An 18,759-nucleotide genomic window follows, 5' to 3' on the forward strand; every position below is an offset into this window, starting at 1 on the left:
TGACTCTCTGCTCCAAACAGACAATAAGAACAGTGTGGGAAGGCATGCTTTGGGTGTCTTGTCCAAGATGTTAAGGACATGGAAGCCAGGAAGAAGACTTTTGCAATGGTGACCCTGTCCTGGAATATGCTACCCCTAGATGGCACTCAGACTTTTATTATTTCAGTGAAACAGTTAAAACTGGGGATTCAGTTAAGCATTTGGGTCTTGAGATATATGTAGTGCAAAGTTGTTTCAATTTTGAACTTTAATGTTGAATACTATATTAAAATGTTGAGAGTTTGTTTACTGTTGATGATAGTTTATTTTGATGTGACCCAGATATTTTGAAGGAGGCAGGGGACAACCATGTGAATAAACAAGTCAAAAGATGAATGGGACACAAATAATTTATTTACTTATTTATATTTCACATTTCTGAACCACCCATCTCCCTCAAAGTTGCTGTATAAAAGGTAACATTAGAAGGGCAATTTGGACATACCTCTTTCCCCAGCCTCAAATAGGAAAGTGGTTCTCCTATCAGCCATGACCAAGATGCCACCCCTATCAGAAATGAGCCTTACCTCCAAAGAAAAAAACAAGTTTGATAGGATGGGGCCAAATTCTTGGGAAATTATTTTGGAGAGATCTTCCTTTGACTATAAAATTGATTTTAAATCAAGCAACCTTGCTTTAACCTTATATAAATTGCTGGGTTTGTACAATGCACTTAATTTGGCTACTGAATAAACACATTTTAACTGTGCGCAATACATTGAATTATTTAAATATTGTGGATTCAGACTAAGCTACCAAAACATACACAAACAAACCAAAACTAACTAAGCTTAGCATATTTTATGAATATAGCCCAACTGACTTAATAAAATATATTTTACTATGTGACCATAGCAGCAAATGATATTAGTTTTCAGACTCTGACTGAAAAATAAGCTAAAACAGGATAAAACAATGAAGATTTATTTTAGTGCAATATTGAATATCCCTTCTCTTGGGATGAAGCTCAGCTGGTACAGCAAAACGATTATAAACAAACAATATAAAACAAACAATCAAGATAGATTCATATAGTTGGTGCTAAATAAATTGGCCTAGAACAAAATTGCTGAATTTATGTATAGATTAAATAAAAATTGGGTTAGAGGGAAAGAAGTTTCTTTTGCATTCTTGCAAACAACAAGCTTAGCTAAAAATACTGAAGAAACCAAAAATTAGGTTTGGCATTCTTCTCCTTTTTTAATATTCTGTGTGGAATGTTTGGTGATATTGAAATCTTGCAAGAGGGACAGGATGGACTAGCCACCGTTGTTCCAAGCCCCCCAAGTGGTTATCCATGAAAAAAGATCAGTGCCTTCTCATACTTTACCCCAGCCCAAATCCCAAATGAAAAAGATCCACATAATCCTTTCTGTATCCTTATTGGGTTTAAGCTAAACATACTTGATCAACAAAATGTAACTCACTGACAAAATAATAAATGATAACAAATACATTAAATCAGTTCTAGAAGTTATAGATCAAATTTAGATGTAATTCTATAGATAGGAAAACCCAAATTGTTGATGTGGTGGAAATCCATATACAAGACAATGCAATAATGGTTTATAGTTAAAATTTAATTCTGCATCAATTTACTTTTCAATACATAGAATGTTGTTTTAGACATGTTTAGCAGCCTCTCATGGTTTAGTCTGAAGAATAAAGTATTTTTTCAGTAAAAAGAATAATTTATGCAGCCATTAATATATACAGTTCAATGTATTTTGAAGAGATGTATGGTTTAGAGAAAAATATTAAGAAGATCTTGGTTGCAATGGAATTACAACCATCAAAATGTGCTCCATTCTACTATGAAATATTTTTCAGAATTGTTGAGCTTTACAACACTGCCACCACATATGAAAAAAAGGATCTAATAACTGCATTTCTTACAGTTTTAGGAAAGAGAATTATTCACTTTAGTTATGAGTGAAGTAACATACCAATAGTAAAACATCTTATGCCAATTTTCTCTACGTGATAATATGCCAAGTAAATCTGATGTTCGTCCATTAGAATTCCCAGTATTCTGTCTCAATGCCTCCATTTAATGATACAATCCTTATTTATTTTTTGGGGGGGTAAACATTATGTAACTTGTCAAAGCTGAAGAAGTGCATAAGTTCAAGCTGTTGACTGAAGAGACACAGGGAGATGGAAACCAATTGGGTTGAGAGGATGCAGAAGATCTGCCTATTATCAAAAGAACAAAAACACCATTTTGTGAAAGCACCGCCCCTTTTGAACAAAAAGGGCGGAGCTTGTGTTGGATTGCTTATTTGCCCTTTTCTACTTAGTATTTATAGTACAGTGAACATATTTTCTTGGAAAAAATAAAGGACAGATGTGAAAAAGAGGCAAATCTTTAAAAGATTCATAGGGAAAATTTGTTTATGTTTATAACTTCATTTCATAAAGGAAAAGTCGAGCAAAATAAAAAAAAAATTACAAAATTGACTCTTATATACAAAATAAACAACAAAAGTGAGTTTTTGAAAAAATAAATCTAAAGGATGGCTTTCTGAAATAAAGGACTGTCTTTTATAATAAAGGATATATGGTCATTGTAATTTATTGTTTTTTTATTATCTTAGTCTTATTTTATATCTTTAATATATCGTGCATGGCTAAGATGATATTCTGTCTTTATGTATTTCTATATAACTTCCCTGTGTATTTGGATATTAAATATAACATGCTGTATAGGATATACATTTTGTCTTGGGTTATTTTGTGGATTTGAAATGCATATGCTATGTGGGCCCCAATAGCTTGCGGGGGGGCAGGGGGGCGGAGGAGGACAGAATTCTCCATTGCAGGCCCAGATTTAGCATCAGTACAAAAGATTGTTCCAAGCAGGGCTTTGGGCCTGCAGCTCTCACCACTGAGCACAAAGGGCTGTTTCTGGGGCAACCTATCTCTTGGCAGCATGGGCCCGCTCTTCTGTTGCATTTGGCTGGGGGAAGTGGAGAGGAATGAGCTCCGTTCTAGGAGCTGGCATCTCAGGGGTGTTCTGGGCCTGAGGGAAGAACTTTAGTAAAGTCTTCCAGTTTCTCTCATTCCCAGAGTAGTTCCTGGTATGACATTTCAAGAGACAGAGTGCCATGTTCAATAAGATGTGTATGTTAATCTGATACATCAATTCCCTGACATTCTGTTCTGTACCGTACCTTGGTGTTTTATTTTCAGCCAGTTAGGCCTGACATTTCTGGAAAACATCAGATTAAGGAAGAAGGAACTTAGGGAGATTGATGTATGCTTAAAAGTCCTGCCAACATTGGAAAACATCAAATACCCCTAATGAAGAACTAACAATACACAAAGTAACAGAAAGTGCTGAGATGAATATGCTAACAATGAAATTGAAAGAAAAAGACGACTCTGAATTCTTTACAATTTGGAACAATTGGTATAAATGGCTAACAAACAGAACCAAGAAGTGAGACAAAAATGTTAATTGAAACAATCCTTAAGAAAGTAAAATAAAATTTTGTAAACTATATAAAGATATAAGAATAGTAATTATAGCTAAAGATATTATTTAATAGTAGATAAACGCAATATAATGCAATATGATATTTAAATCAAAATCTTGTATAGATGCCAAGAATGTTTTTGATACCATGATGTTTTACGATGTTAAAAAAAAGAAAATTAATAAAAATTATTTTTTTAAAAAAAAAGTCGTGCCAACATTGGTGTGTGCATTGCTCAGGGTTTACAGATGATGACTCTTCAAACTCTCTGTTGCATTGCTACATTGCCAGTAATCATTCAAAGAAGGCTTTGCAAATATTGGCAGGATGGAGAAGTTGACTGATTTGAATAGCCAGGTGCCTACAGGTCATATTATAATTTGACTTATGTGGAAGGGCTCTGTGCCTGACTTTTGGCAAGTAAGGGTACTTAACTGGGGATTTACCCCATGAATGTGAGAATATGTGGGGGCGGCTTTCATTTTAGTTGAACTCTTCATGGCATTTTTCATCTTGCAGCAGCTTCCAGGACAGTTCCCAGAATTCTGATTAAAGTAATGTGACTAGAGTCTTTGTTCCTTTATTGTCATTACAATAACTCTAGGTCTGGGTCACTGCACAGCGTCTAAAAAATAGTTTGGGTGAATGCATAGCAATCTCACACCTCTTCTCATTTCTGTCACAGGGGAGTATGTAGAGGGGGTCAGTGACCAAGATGTGCTTCTCATCCACTCCTGTCGCCAGTGGACTACAGTGACAGCCCACAGCTTGGAGGAAGGACATTATGTCATTGGCCCCAAGATTGACATCCCCCTCCAATATCCAGGTAACAAAACGGTGAGAATTCAATGAAGCAGATTATTGAAGGGAAGTAGTGGAAGAAGGTTAGACAGCAAACAGTTAGATTTTTCTAAAGATACTCTGAAAGCTGTCCTACCTTCTTGAATGTCTCTGCTTAAGTTAGTTTCTTTCTTTTTTTTTAACTTTCCTTTTGATCAATAATGATGTACCTCTTCTGAAACCTTGATGCGTCAATCACATTGTCTGGGGTGATAAACTGTAAAATGAAAAAGATCCCTGCCTCAGAAACTTATAAAGTGAAGTTGGCAAAAATGGATAAGAGAAGATCTGGACTGCTGTTTATGGATCTGGGCCTAAACGAAATAGAGCCTTAGGTTATAGATTAACAGAAATTCCTGCACTGTTGAGTAAGCAAAGTGTCAGCCAGGAAAGTTAAAAAAAAATACAGGAACACTCCTGATCAATCCAATAGCTCTATATTATCTTCAAATTAGAGGGATTGCTTATCGTTTGCCCTCCAAGGCAAAATGGCATGATGAAACTGTATTATCTTATTTTGATAAATGTATAAGGAGGTTGGAATACTTTTTTAGTTGTGCTTAGTTGCTTATAATGATGAGTGTTATGTTCAAACCAAGAGATCCTTTTTTTCTTTTTTCCTACACATCCCAGTTCCTCTCAAAAGTTTTGTTGCATATAGAGGTCTCATCAGATAGGATCTCATGAGGTTCCCATTCCCAGTATTATGGTTTTTAATATGTAGAATCCTTGGTGGTCTCTGAACTTGGCTGTTTTCTTGCAAAAATTTGGTTACCTGGCTAAGTAACAACTTCAGTATTTTTTAACCTTCTAATGGGGAAAGATAATAGATAGATTCATAAGATCTCCTTGTACAAGAAAATAACAAGATCTTCTTTTCTGTTTGTGTTTGGGATAAGGTCTTTTAGGTAAATTTACACCCAGCGTGAGTCATTGTTGGCAAAGGAGCTGCACGATGTATTGGCTGAAGCAGAGTGGCTTAGTTGCCTATTTCTTTCAGTACTTCCTGATAGGCTTTCAGGAGATGAAATAATTTTCTGATATCAGAGAGTGAAAGAAACAAAGAGTTGGTAAAATAAATGGAGAGGGATCAGCTAAGTAGAATCAATCTCTCAGGCTAGACTTTTCATAAGAAATAGATCAGTAAGAATCAGGGCTTGTAATTAATGAGCTCAAAGGGAAAAAAAACCCTAGCTATTAATTTTGCTGCAACAAAAGCTATTGTTTTAGTGGGTAGATAGTTGAATGCTAATTTGGGGTTTCCTATAAAAGTTGTATTGAGATTGGAGATCTATATGACATATATTAGGTTTCCACCATTAGCGCTCCAAAATATACTAATCCATCTTCTTGTCTCTCTTTTTGCTTTTTTATTCAGAAAGAGAAGGGATTTTCCCAGCTTCATTTGGAAAATCTGTCTTGTTCCCAAAAGGCTTTAGTGGGCCTGGTTTGCCTTCTGTCAGTTTTGATTTATGATCTTATTTTTGTCAGGTTTTTTTTCCCCTTGTCTAGTTGCTCAAACTCTCAATCTGTACTGTATATGAGGAGTCTATGGCCCTCCAGATCTTGAATTACAATTCCCAACTGCTCTAACTAGTGGTTGGACTTTATGTTATTAGTATCAAGTACTCTAATTTTAGTTGCAAACATTCCTGGGCACTGTGGTCCTGGACTTGCTAATGCTTACTCCATCTTGTCTTGAGTTCTAGAGGTATGGAAAGAGAGTACCAGTGACCTGGCTTGGAAAATACGGTGAAGGAGAACACTAAAGACAGGGCATGGTTTGCAGGAGGTTGGTGCCTAATGTAGAAGATCAGAGAGGGGAAAAGGAGTTGCTGGCACCATGTGAGAGACTGGGAGGTATTGAACAGATGGTACAGTAGGAAGGAGTGACTGGAGTCATGAATTAACAGAACTGACATCATCTCTGGCCTTTAATGAGACTCTTAAGTGCCTCCCATCTTTGATAATGATGTGCAAGTATGAATAAATAATGAGAGGCAAGCGGACAGGAGCAGTTAATTGCTGCTCCTTGGGGAGACAGATGGGACAGGAAAAGAAGAGTAAGTGTGTTAACCTGTTTTGTTGGCCCCATTCATAAAAAAACCCCAGAGCAGATGGTTCCAGTTTCAGCTTGCAAGCAAAGCAAAATGCACATTCATTCCATTGTGAAATCGTTGCTTTTGATAAGTGGACAACTGCGTGCAGGGAAAATATTAGCTTGTCAGAATTGTTGGTTGCTATTAAGTATGGTAAAAATGAGGAAGATCTGACTGAGCAGGCTTGCCAACTGACTTGAGAAATTCAAGTCTTGTTAAAATGAACAGGAATTGCTTAAAAATGTCATTCCTTATGATGATGGAGACATGATGTACGTAGCCTGTGCTATTTAGGAGAAAGGAGACACCACTAAGACTTTTCATATGAGAGATTGTATTGTATCTAGGCAACAGTGTGTATATTTAAACCATTCTTCTTGGGCTGCCTTGGAAAATCAACTCATTTCATCTCCACTGAAATGAATTAGGATATCTCAGAGCTATTTTTGCTCAAAACCGGGTTTAAATGTCACAGGAAGGCTTCAGTTAGCATGATTAAGCACTCTGGAGTCTCAAGTCTGCTTTTGGCAATAGCAAAACACCTCTGAAAGCATTTATTGGCTTTCAAATGTGCTATAAACTGAATTTTTAAATTGTGCTCTTTTCCTGATAATTTAGGAGTAGGAAACATTATTCCTACCACTATCTTTATCTGCTCAACAATCCTGTGACTTAATTTAGGATAGCACATGATAAATGGCTGAAGGTCATCTGATGAGCTTTATGGCTGGATTGGGATCCTTGGAGTCTAATCTAACACCATTCTGATCTCACTTAACCAATTCTATTGTGTTTGAAACCAGAATATTTAAATTGAACTGACAAAATGTCCTCTGCAATCATCTACTATATGCTGATGAGTGAATTTGAGATTCCCAGATAACCAAAGATTTTAAACTGGGGGATGAAGGGAAAAGGATAGGAATATTTCAGATTAAGTATGGGAGTTAATCTTAGAGAGTTAAGTTCCCTGAGTGTCTGAAAACAGTGCCATCAGAAAAAGGCCAAGATCTGTTTAACATCTCAGAAAGTGGGACAGGCAGTAATGGATTTAAATTATAGGCTGACAGATTATGGTTGAATATTTGGAAACATTTCCTAACAGTGAGGGTCTTTTGATAGTGATCAAACTATCTAGAGAGGACAAACAGAGAAGCTAGGTTCTTGTAAAAAGCAGGAGTTTGGACACAATGGCCTGAGCATAAATTCACAACATTGTCATTCCAAGTGATGTGAAATAAATGTGTGATGCCTATGGCCTTTCAGAAAGAAACACGATAAAGACAATAACTTGTGGCATTTCTATAAATGTTCAAACACTTCGCACACATTATGTTCATCATTGTATCTTATAATCAAATGTGATATATTTTGTACTGTCTCACTATTGCAAGGTGACAAGCTTCCGTACATGGATGTCTTCAGGGGAGAAAAGGGGAAACATTATGAAAGGCATGTGATTGTACAAATTATATACTGGCATCAAATATAAGGATGAAAGTACAAAATGATGGCACTTGTGTGAGGATGTCATGATGTTTGTCATCATTTTGTCATCATTATGATTTGTTGCAAATACCACTAGTACGTGGACTTATTGCACCAGGCTACCAGTGAAGCTCATAATAGTCATGAGATCTGAACTGAGAAAATCTTAACTCTTGCTGGTTCAGCCATCGGTGTGTGTAAAAAGTTGAGGCTTCAGTAAAATGCACCAGACTGAATAAGAAAGCTGTTTCCTAGCTTCTTATTTCATAGAGTTACATAATCAATTAGGCTTAGTAAAACAGCGATGCTTCCATGTCCATTCACTGCATCATAAACTGCTAAATTGCTCATCATCATTTAGTTTTGAGACTCAACTCAATTAAGAATTATCACAAAATTCCCATTCAGGCATTTTTCTTCACCTATGTCTGCAGCTTTTGCTATTTATGCATTGAGGGGGACATTTTGAAAAAGGGAGCTTCTTTGGACTGCTTGTGATTTTGAACTAGATGCAATCTGAGTTCCAAAATCAGAAGAGCCATGTTCAATAAATAAAGTAGATTTCTCTCTTCCAGATCCTTCCTTTCAAACAGCTAAAATGCTAGGCCTGAACATGAGTGGCTCCTTCTTCTTTTTCTGTATAACTGGAATAATACCGAAGAACGTTGCGGTTGAAATCTGTATGTGTGATGTATTTTTAAATGACCATTACTAATAAGAACTTGGCAGCATTAATTCTACACCGCATTTTCTGGCAAAATAGTCTAATTTCCTATCTTGATAGCAATTTGTTCTAATAAAAGACATCAAGAAGTCATCTCCCTTTGGGCTAATAATAGTCAAAACACACACACACACACACAGTTTAAATTTCATTAAAAGTTGTATTGTTATGCTGTTATGTCTGTAGCCCAGATAGCAAGAGTGTAAAGAGGCAGAGATGCCATGGATACTCATTTCTACCTATTGTATGCCTTTGTTACTCTTCCAGCTGGTGCATCGATGCCCCCATCACAGCCCATAATTGCTTGTTGCCCTATTGCCTTTTCCTTGGGAGAAAAGAAAGGGGCCCACGGCTGATAACTGAGCTGGGGACAGCCCTGAGCCCTGACTCTTTCTCACTGCCCATCATCATCACCAGCGGCTCCTTTCATTCACTTCTACTCCAATTTGATGTCTCCATCTGTTTGGCTTCCTTGTTTGCTGGCTATAGAGAAGTTGCCGGGTGAACTATGACAAATGAATCCTGGGGAAGAAATTAAGAGAGCCATACCATTTGCATTTCACGGGATCTCTTGCTGCTGAAAGGTGGTAACTAAGGCAGTTACAGGCAGCTCTGAGCTCCTTCAGAAAGAATAGGAATGCAACACAATATAATAAAATGAACATTACAGAGGGTAACCCAGATAAAGGACAAGAGTTTCAGCAAAAAGCATAACAGATTAAGGAGATTTCCTTTATTAGAGAATTACGTGTATAGCCAGTAGATATTTGGTGTTCTGAAGATAAGCCAGTACTTCATCCAGTCCCAGATTCTTGCTACCACAAGAGCTCGCGTAGCTTCATTCCATTGGATTCACATTGGCACAACTCTGGATGCCAGTATTCATTTTTCACAAGAATGCACTTTGCTCTATGAATAGGAAAATTTTATTCCTAATTCTAGGTTGTGATTAGACTATGACTTGGAAAAGGAAGAAATGCATTCTATGTATGTTTGGATAAAAGTTTACGGTTGGTACATGATATTCTGCAGGTTGGCCTTTTTTTCTGAATGGAGAATGTGTCTGGACAGCCTTTGATGACGATGATGGTTGAGAAACATAAATATGATGAGGAGGAAATGATTAGAGATTTATAAAATTATAAGTGTACAGTACATTAATACATTTTTTTCCTCATCTTCTCTTATTTATACTGCAATATAGATTTGAGACAAGGAAGAAAAGTCCCTTTTTTTTTTACCCAGTACCGTTAATGTATGGAATTTACAGGATCTAAGTAGTGGTCAGGAACAAAGAGGGCTCTAAAAGGTGATTGGGTTAAGTTCCTGAAGGAAAAATAAATAATTTATTCTTTGTGATGGTGGTTATATGAAATTCTAGGTTCAGAATTATTCTGCTTCTTACATTCTAATTGACAGAGAGCAGTGTGGGAGAAATCTATTGATTGTTTTGATGCTTAGCTGTGTGCTTCTGCTTAGCTGTGCCTGGAAATAGGATGCTATCTAAACAGGCCCTTTGTCCGATCCAGCCATTCAAGGCTATTTTATATTTTTATTTAATTTTTTTCATTTGCTGTCTAACGCCAACATTTTTTTATCTTCTGCTTTTATGTTTAAAAGAAAGAAAGAAAGATTGGGAACTGTATTGGAACAAATATCCCAATTGACTGCTAGCCATAATATACTAAAACAGGCTCTGCATTAAGCACAACAATACCTCTGATAATAAAATGTTGGAGAAAAAAAAAGCTTCCCTACTGTTTCTGGTTGGCCACTGTTGGAGATATTAATTGGTTAGGTGATGTCCAGTAGGCATAGCAGTAGCTCTTCAGAGTCTGCCCTTCTCATTCCCTGCCAGCCTCTTGATTCAGCTGCCTATCTGGAAAAAACAAAAAACAATCTCAACAAACCCATCTCCTAACTAAACTAGCATGTTTGGGGTTCTAATCCTGCAGGAAAATTTAAGCTGCTAGATCAGGACAGGGATGTCCGGGAGCCTGTGCAGTACTTCAACAGTGTGGAGGAGGTGGCGAGCATCTTTCCAGACCGGGTGTTCGTCATGGAGGCCATCACCTTCAGCGTAAAGGTCAGTTGTACTTTAGCATATGTCAGCTGTCTAAAGCAGGGGTCTCCAACCTTGGCAACTTTAAGACTTGTAGACTTCAACTCGCGAGCTGGCTGAGGAATTCTGGGAGCTGAAGCCTACAAGTCTTAAAGTTGCCAAGGTTGGAGACACCTGATCTAAAGAATAGATGGGAAATGGGGTGGGAATGTGTTCACACTCAGGTCAGCCTCTCTGTCTTTGGGTTTGATATCTGATTTCTCGACGGTCATTTCTTCTGCTTGGTTAATGAAGCTATAGCAAAGCAAATTAAAAGAATTTTTGCAAGCTCAGATTTGATCACATCTACTTAACCAAAATATGACTTGCAGTTTAATTGACTATTTCATATCTGATAGTCTGCATAACATTTTTGAAGGATCCATTTTTTAATGCAATAACCATTGCTAAAGTAAGAAATTAGATAGCTGAGATTTAAGGAATTGAAAGCAGAATATAGCCTCACTTTCTACTGTAAATTGGTCTCAAAGTTCAGAAGGATGCTTTAACTTTTGGGCTTCTCCAAAAAGACAACTGGTTAACCACTGGGAGAGAGATGGATTGGATTATTGAACTGGCTGTATCTCTTTTATTCTGATCTAATAGGCTCTTTTGTCTTAAAAAGACAATGGTCTTTTTAACATGAATTTAGGGATCTGCTCTGAATGAATAGAAACATTAATATGTCTTCTCTAGTTTTATCAATTTCATTTTAAACCTGAGGTAGAGATAAGATTTGGAAAATCAGGGAGTACAGTAGAGCACTTGCATTCATTCATTCATTCAGGTGTTCTAGTTCAATTTGGATCTCTGCTTCTCCAATTATAAGATTGTGAATTATCTCTAGGAATAAATAGAAACACTTTTCTTACCACAAAGCTAATCACACTCAGGGAAGAAAATATAATGCACTTTGCTGAAAACCACAACAATAATAACCAATACTGGAAGATCAAATGCATTTTAAGTTTAGACAGGGCTTGGTTCTCAGAAAAAGCAAAGGACGGAAAATTAAGTAAGTATGCACAAAGCAGAACATTTCAAAAAACGTCATTTCCTCTACAATCCTAATCACACACAGGGGTAATTCCCATTGAACAGAGTGGGATTTTCTTCTGGGAAACCATATATAGACCATTGCATTGAACCTATTAAAGAAATATCCTAGAACTTCATTTGCCCGATGAAATGAAAAACAGTTTCTGTACTCTGTGAAACAGGGAAACAGAGGAGTATTTCCTTTTCAAGTGGTGATGGCTTTGATCTGAAAGCCAATTCAATTATCTGTTTTGTGGAAACCAACAAATGTCTTTTAAGTAACCCAAATTAGATAATTTACTGGAATTTGACTTCTCTCACCCCAAACCCACACAATTTGGCATCTCTCAGTTGGCTGTTCAGGTGTCTGTCTCTTAAACTTTTCTCCAATATTTTGTGTCAAAAAGAGGCTCCTATTCTGTTTTCCCTTTTTGGTCAAATGGATATAATTCAAGAACCCCTGAGTGGAATGGAGTCCATCAGCCCCAAATGATGGCCTATGGTACAAGTAGTCCTCTATTTACGACAGTTCATTTAGTGACCATTCAAAGTTACATCGGCACTGAAAAAGTGACTTATGACCGTTTTTCACACTTATGATTGTTGCAGCATCCCCATTGTCACAAGATCTAAATTCAGATGCTTGGCAACTGGTCCATATTTATGACCATTGCAGTGTCCCAAGGTCATGTGATTCCCTTTTACGACCATCTGACAAGCAAAGTCAATGGGAAGCCGGATTCACTTAACAACTGTGACACTAAGATAACAGTTGCAATGATTTACTTAACAACAGTGGCAAGGAACATTGTAAAGTGGGGCAAAACTCACTTAGCAAATGTTTCATTTAGCAACATAAATTTTGGGCTCAAAATTGTGGTCGTAAGTCGAGGACTACCTATACTTCTTTCTTCCTTATACAGCATGCACAATCACAAAAACCCACCTTTTAGCTTTTTCTCCATGGCTCATATTATGGCAGAGCACAGCAGTAGCTTTTGTATCGCAGAACCCCTCTTTCTGTGGTATAAAGCAGTGGTGGTATGCTACCGGTTCAGCCCGGTTCTACCGAGCCGGTAGTGGCGCTGAGCAGCAGAGACCGAATCTGTTCTCTTCGCCACTCTGCTATTGGGCCCATCTTCCCGCTTGGGCTCCTATACTCACCTTTATCCTCTGAATTTGAAGTGCAGCTGCTTTGCGCGGCACAGAAGAGTGTTGCACGGCAGCTGCTGAAGCAACTGGGAGAGTGAAGGCTTGCAGGAGGTGAGTTGGAACGTCTCTGTGCCTGCGCAAATGCCTCTGCACCTATGCAAAGTGCATGTTTGGTGTGCGCATGCATGCAAAGTGTGTGCACACGCGCAAAGCACGCCCACCAAACCATGCCCACCGAACCGGTGGTAAAAGTTTTTGAATCCCACCACTGGTACAAAGCCTCCTCTTTCCTTGCCCTCTGTGTTGTAGAATTCTCCATGTTAAGCCTCTTATCTCCCCTTTTTTCCCTCACCAATTGGCTTCTTCCAGGTTGTGTCAGGCGAGTTCAGTGAAGATAGCGAAGTATACAATTTCACACTGCATGCAGGAGATGAATTAACACTCATGGGCCAGGCAGAGATTCTGTGCGCAAAAGCGGTGAAAGAAAAGTCGCGTTTGAACACATTGCTGCGGAAGTTGGGCAAAGCAGGTGTCCCTGGCACTGGCGGTGGGAATGGCGGTAGCAGTAACAGCGGCGGCGGCAACACTGGGGGTGGCAGCGGCAAACAGTTGAAGGGCAAGATGCCGTGCTTGATCTGCATGAATCATCGGACCAATGAAAGCCTCAGCTTGCCTTTCCAGTGCAAAGGGCGCTTCAGCACTCGCTCACCACTGGAGCTGCAAATGCAGGAGGGAGAGCATACAATCCGCAGTATCATCGAGAAGGTGCGACTTCCTGTCAATGTGATCGTGCCCAGTCGGCCACCTCGAAACCCCTACGATCTTCATGCCATCCGTGAGGGCCACTGTTACAAGTTGGTGAGCATCGTCTCCAAGACAGTGGTGTTATGCTGCATTCTCCGCAAGGACGAGGTGGCACCCTTCCACTTCCTCTTGCTCACAGACATGCCCCGTTTTCTGCTGCCGGAGGGGATGTTGCGTGTAGGCAGAGACCCCCAACTGGAGAAGTTGTTACGAGAAACTGCTGCCCTCTGCCAGGAATGCTTTGATCCCAATGAATATTCCAAGGCTGTGCGGGAGGCCAAGCCAGACTTCTCAGAAGAGTGTGCCAGCCCCCGCCATGTACGCCTCTGCCTGCAGGGCTACAGCCGTGATGAATTAGCCCAATCCTTTCAGCGCCTCTCACTTTGCTTGTATGCTGCCTCTGAAAGCCGTTGCCAGGACCCGTCTCAAGGACGGAGGGCTCAACCATTGCTTCTCCCCTCTCACCAAGAGCCCTCTAGCCTTATTTCTGATACTTTGGATTCTGAGCGTGAATACATGACACCTGATTGGGTGGAACCCACATTCCGGACTCAAGAGCTCCCATATGAAGAATTGTGGACTAATCAAAACCCGGAGAACTATTCTGAATCCAGCAGCACTGTTCCCGGACTGGAGAATACCAGCAAGGGCCAGCGGGATCTTATCTCTTTCGGGGGTTCACCTTGCCATCGAGGCCTGCTGCAGGAAGACCTTAACGCAGATGCTCCTCCCCCAGTCCCACCCAAATCTGAAGCGGTAAGAGACTCAGGTAGTACACATTTTGATGGAAAATAGAAACTGCAGTCAGGGCGAGGCACTCAAAAAGGAATATGTGTTTTATTGTTCAACTTGAATTAGCTGTGAAAGAAAGTTGTTGTCATCCAGGGAAGGGAAACACACTTAAAGGTTGCTTATTCAGATAAATTCTGCATGTAGAGATGTAGATGGATAAACCTTCCATCCTGAAGATTAGTAGAAAATGAACTAAAATACATTACTATAAATCATTTTTAAAAATCTGTAATGTAACCACATTTGGAATACTGCTAAATAGTTTTTGTCATTGCACACATTTGAAAGTTTGAACACTTCCTCTATAAAGAAAACATATGATAATAAGTGCATTTTAAAGTAGAGAATGGTACATACAAATCAATGGTGGTATGCTACCGGTTTGGCCCGGTTCTGCCTAGCTGGTAGCGGCGATGAGCAGCAGAGACCAAACCAGTTCTCTCCGCCACTCTGCTGTTGGGCCCACCCACTGCCTGGGCTCCCATACTCATTTTATCTTCTGCTTTTGAAGCGCAACTGCTTTGCGCTGCACAAAAGAGTGCTGTGCAGCAGCTGCTGAAGTGACCAGGAGAGTTCAGGCTTGCAGGAGGTGAGTTGGAACGGCTCTGCGCTTGCGCAAATGCCTCTGCACCTGCGAAAAGTGTGTGTTTGGCGTGCATGTGCACGCAAAGTGTATGCTTGCGCACAAAGTGTGCCCATCAAGCCATACCCACCGAACCTGTGGTAAAAGTTTTGAATCCCACCACTGATACAGATATGAAAATGGAAGACTGGGGAAAGTTTTCCCACTCTGCCATAAACCTAGAACGTTGAGGTCATTTACTACAGCTGAGCTGTGGAAAATTCAGGATTGAACAGTACTTCTTATACTGTTTATTGTCTTGCATAGTTTAACTGCAGTGGTGGGATTCCAATTTTTTTCCTACCGGTTCTTTGAGGGAGTATTTCGTGCACATGCACAGCACTCAAAAACTGCCCTCTGTGTCAGTACTACTGAGGTGAGCTGTTTTTTAGCTCAGCTGAGGCGCGGCAATTCTCTTTGCCACGGGAATCGGCTGAGCTAAAAAAACAAAGGAATATAGGACAGGAAAGGGCGGGGGCGGGTAGGCAGGGCCATCCAGAGGTGGTATTTATTGATTCTCCAAACTACTCAAAATTTCCACTACTGGTACTCCAGAACTGGTCTGAACTGGCTGAATACCACCTCTGTTCAACTGTAAAATTAGCTAAGCTATTTGTTAGATCTAAAACTTGGCTTTCTTCAGTGGCATATCTAGTACAAAATTCATTTACCATTCATAGTTACAATGACACTGAAAAAAGTAACTTATGACCATTTTTCACACTTACGACCATTGTAGCATCCCCACAGTCACGTGATTTATATTTGGATGGTTGACAACTGACTCACATTTATGACAGTTGCAGTGTCCTAGTGTCATGTGATCACCTTTTGCAACCTTCTGAAAAGGAAAATCAATGGGAAACCAGATTCAGCAACTGTGTTACTAATTTAATCAATATAGTGATTTAGTTAATAAATATATCAAGAAAAGTCATAAAATGAGGCAAAATTCACTTAACAAGTTTCTCACTTGGCAACATAAATTTTGGTCGTAAGTCAAAGACTACCTACTCTTTTCTAATTATTTTCTCCTACAGGGACCATTCTGTGACATAGGCTGAAGTGAGAGTGAGTGCTTGTCCCAAAGTCATTCATTGAACTTTCAAGGCTGATGGTGGATTTATACCTGGGTTTTCTTGGACCCAGTGCACCTCCTTAACCACTTTGCATATTATTGCCAGCCGATCTTGAAGACTAATTGCTATTCTGCAAGCACAGCTGTGACTTCAGATGGATAGAATATATAGGATTCCCCAGGAATATGCAGAAATCCAGTGTGGGACAGAAGTTGAAATTTTACCATTTTTGATTTTTTTCATAATACCACAGTAATTATTTTTTAATAGATTTTTAGAAAGCAGAAGGAATAACCTGAGATTGTGTTGGTCCAATTAGCTTCTAAGGAATGAACCTATGTAATATATTAGGCATTGCCTATGAATCAGATGAACGCTCAATATGTAATAATGGCTTTCCATTGGAATGGTAATGATTTCAAAAGGATAAATGGACTATAAAGGTATGGAAAGCCAATAGAATTGACCACTGGTTGTGATTCTTCTCTGGTCTCTCACCAGATTGATTATTTACTGGGAAATCTGAATTTCCTAAGTCTTTAAATGCTGCTCATGTGTTATTACTCAGGAGAATTATATAGAGGCAGTGGCACAATGGAACTTTTGCTGCCCATATTTCTTTGAAAGGCATTTGGGTTACTGTTGATGATTCTGTAATAAAGGAATAACAAATTGGATCTGCTCTAAAATATTCTAATATAGAATGCATTTTTGGGGACTCTTCATTGACTCCTCATATTTATCAACTCCCTGTCTTCTCTAGTAAGTAATTAGCATTCCATAGCTACTGAAGCTGTTTAGGCGTCAGTATTGCTTTGCTTTTAATTTATTTTTCCTTGGTTCCTTGGAATCTTTAATTCTTATGGTTTTCCCCATGACTGCTATATCTTACTGTTGTATGCAGAGGGTGATATTTTGGATACATAAATGTAGATGAATGAGTTATAAAATATGTAACATTTATTTTATATGCATGTTTATTGCACATGCATGCACACACACAGACACATATAGATTATATAGAGAGGGGGGAGGGAGAGAGAGAGAGAGAGAAGTTGGTTGGTTGGTACTAAAAATGAAACAGTCCAGTCAGTTGCTTTTTCCTTCTGTAATAATTCATTCTTCCCAAAGTACAATTTCTTTTCAGATCATTAGACATTTGTTATGGAACTTCCTTGTTCATTGGCAGCTCAGTGTTGTTTTTTTTAATAATGTGCAACTTTGGCTTACAAATGGCCATTTGGTTCAGCCTCCATTTAATATAAGGAAATTTTGTTCATATGTTTATTGAGTTCACTAAAATTTGAATTATTGTGCTCTATTTTTGTGTGGAAGTGTGTTTGGAAAAGATATTGAACTATAACTTATTTTCCATATTCTGTTCTCTTATGACAGGAGGATATGGGGATCTTTGAGTGTGTGTGAAAGAGAGAGGGAGAGAGAGAGAGAGAAAATGTGATGTTCTGATCAATCTGAGGGGTTGCTAGTTTTTAAGGACATTTCTGATTCTAGAAAATACAGAACATTCTGACCTTGTTTTTTTCTTTCATTACAGACTTGTTAACATCAGTATGAGGGAGAATGGGGTTTGCTGGCTGTTTGTATATAGTAGCTTGCCCTGCAATGTAGCTTCTTCCTCAATGATTGCTTGATTAGGGTATTGTTTTTTCCCTGTCTCAATTTATTTGCCGATGGTGGCCCAGCTTTCTGAGACCATCCCAGTACAGGTGCAACCACTGTCCCTTGAGCTACTAGATTATTTACTGTCTTTGTCATTGGATGAGATGCACCTGCCAATATCAAATTGATGTCCAAAGTGACAGGACTTGGAGACCACAAAAACAAAAAAAGGCAGATACCACCACAGAGAGCTGAAATATACATGTGGACAGTATTATAAGCAAATAGAAAATAATTTGGCAAAGTCTTGAGTAACTGTAAATAATAAATTGCTGTTGATAATAAAACTTTTGTATTAGTAATTCTTTGCTTTTTCTTTTTTTTCTTTTGGTGGTCCAAGTTCATATTTTAATAACTCAATACCATAGTGTTTTTTCTTTAATCTCTTGCTTTTCTTATCTTTAGCATGGGAGTTTACCACAACAGATTCAAGATTCTTAGTCATGGGATATACAATACATCATAGAATCCTAGACTGATGGCCAACAGAATCAACTTCCCTTTCTTATCTTGCCTTTCTTATCTTTAGTATGGGAGTCTACCACAATAGACTTGAGATTCTTAGTCATGGGATATACAATACAGCATAGAATCCTAGATTGATGGCCAACAGAATCAACTTCCCTGGGTCTCTCTCCAGTCTTCTGTATAGCTTTAGCTTCTGGTCTTAACAGGTTAAGACTACCGATTAATGTTCAACCTCACTGCTTGTATTTGTTGGACTATAGATGAGTCCCATGCATAACTGGCTCTTCACTAGCTTTAGTTTTGGAACAGACTCTCAGAGCGTGACATTCTCTCTGGTAGAAATTTTCTGTCAAA

General features: G+C 38.7%; 1 protein-coding gene across 1 annotated transcript in view; it reads left to right on the plus strand.

The window, feature by feature from the left end:
* The window catches only part of GAREM2 (GRB2 associated regulator of MAPK1 subtype 2), a 30,669-nt gene that overhangs the window by 5,729 nt on the left and 6,181 nt on the right, over positions 1–18,759 (plus strand). The window contains exons 2-4 of the mRNA XM_026708512.2: positions 4,204–4,344; positions 10,625–10,755; positions 13,330–14,520. Coding sequence (XP_026564297.1) covers positions 4,204–4,344; positions 10,625–10,755; positions 13,330–14,520 — 1,463 coding nt within the window. The remainder of the gene's footprint in view (positions 1–4,203; positions 4,345–10,624; positions 10,756–13,329; positions 14,521–18,759) is intronic.

The sequence above is a fragment of the Pseudonaja textilis genome, chromosome 1 (genome assembly GCF_049901715.1).
Source record: "Pseudonaja textilis isolate UNSWEBS1 chromosome 1, rPseTex1.2, whole genome shotgun sequence".
NCBI classification, from domain to species: Eukaryota; Metazoa; Chordata; class Lepidosauria; order Squamata; family Elapidae; genus Pseudonaja; species Pseudonaja textilis.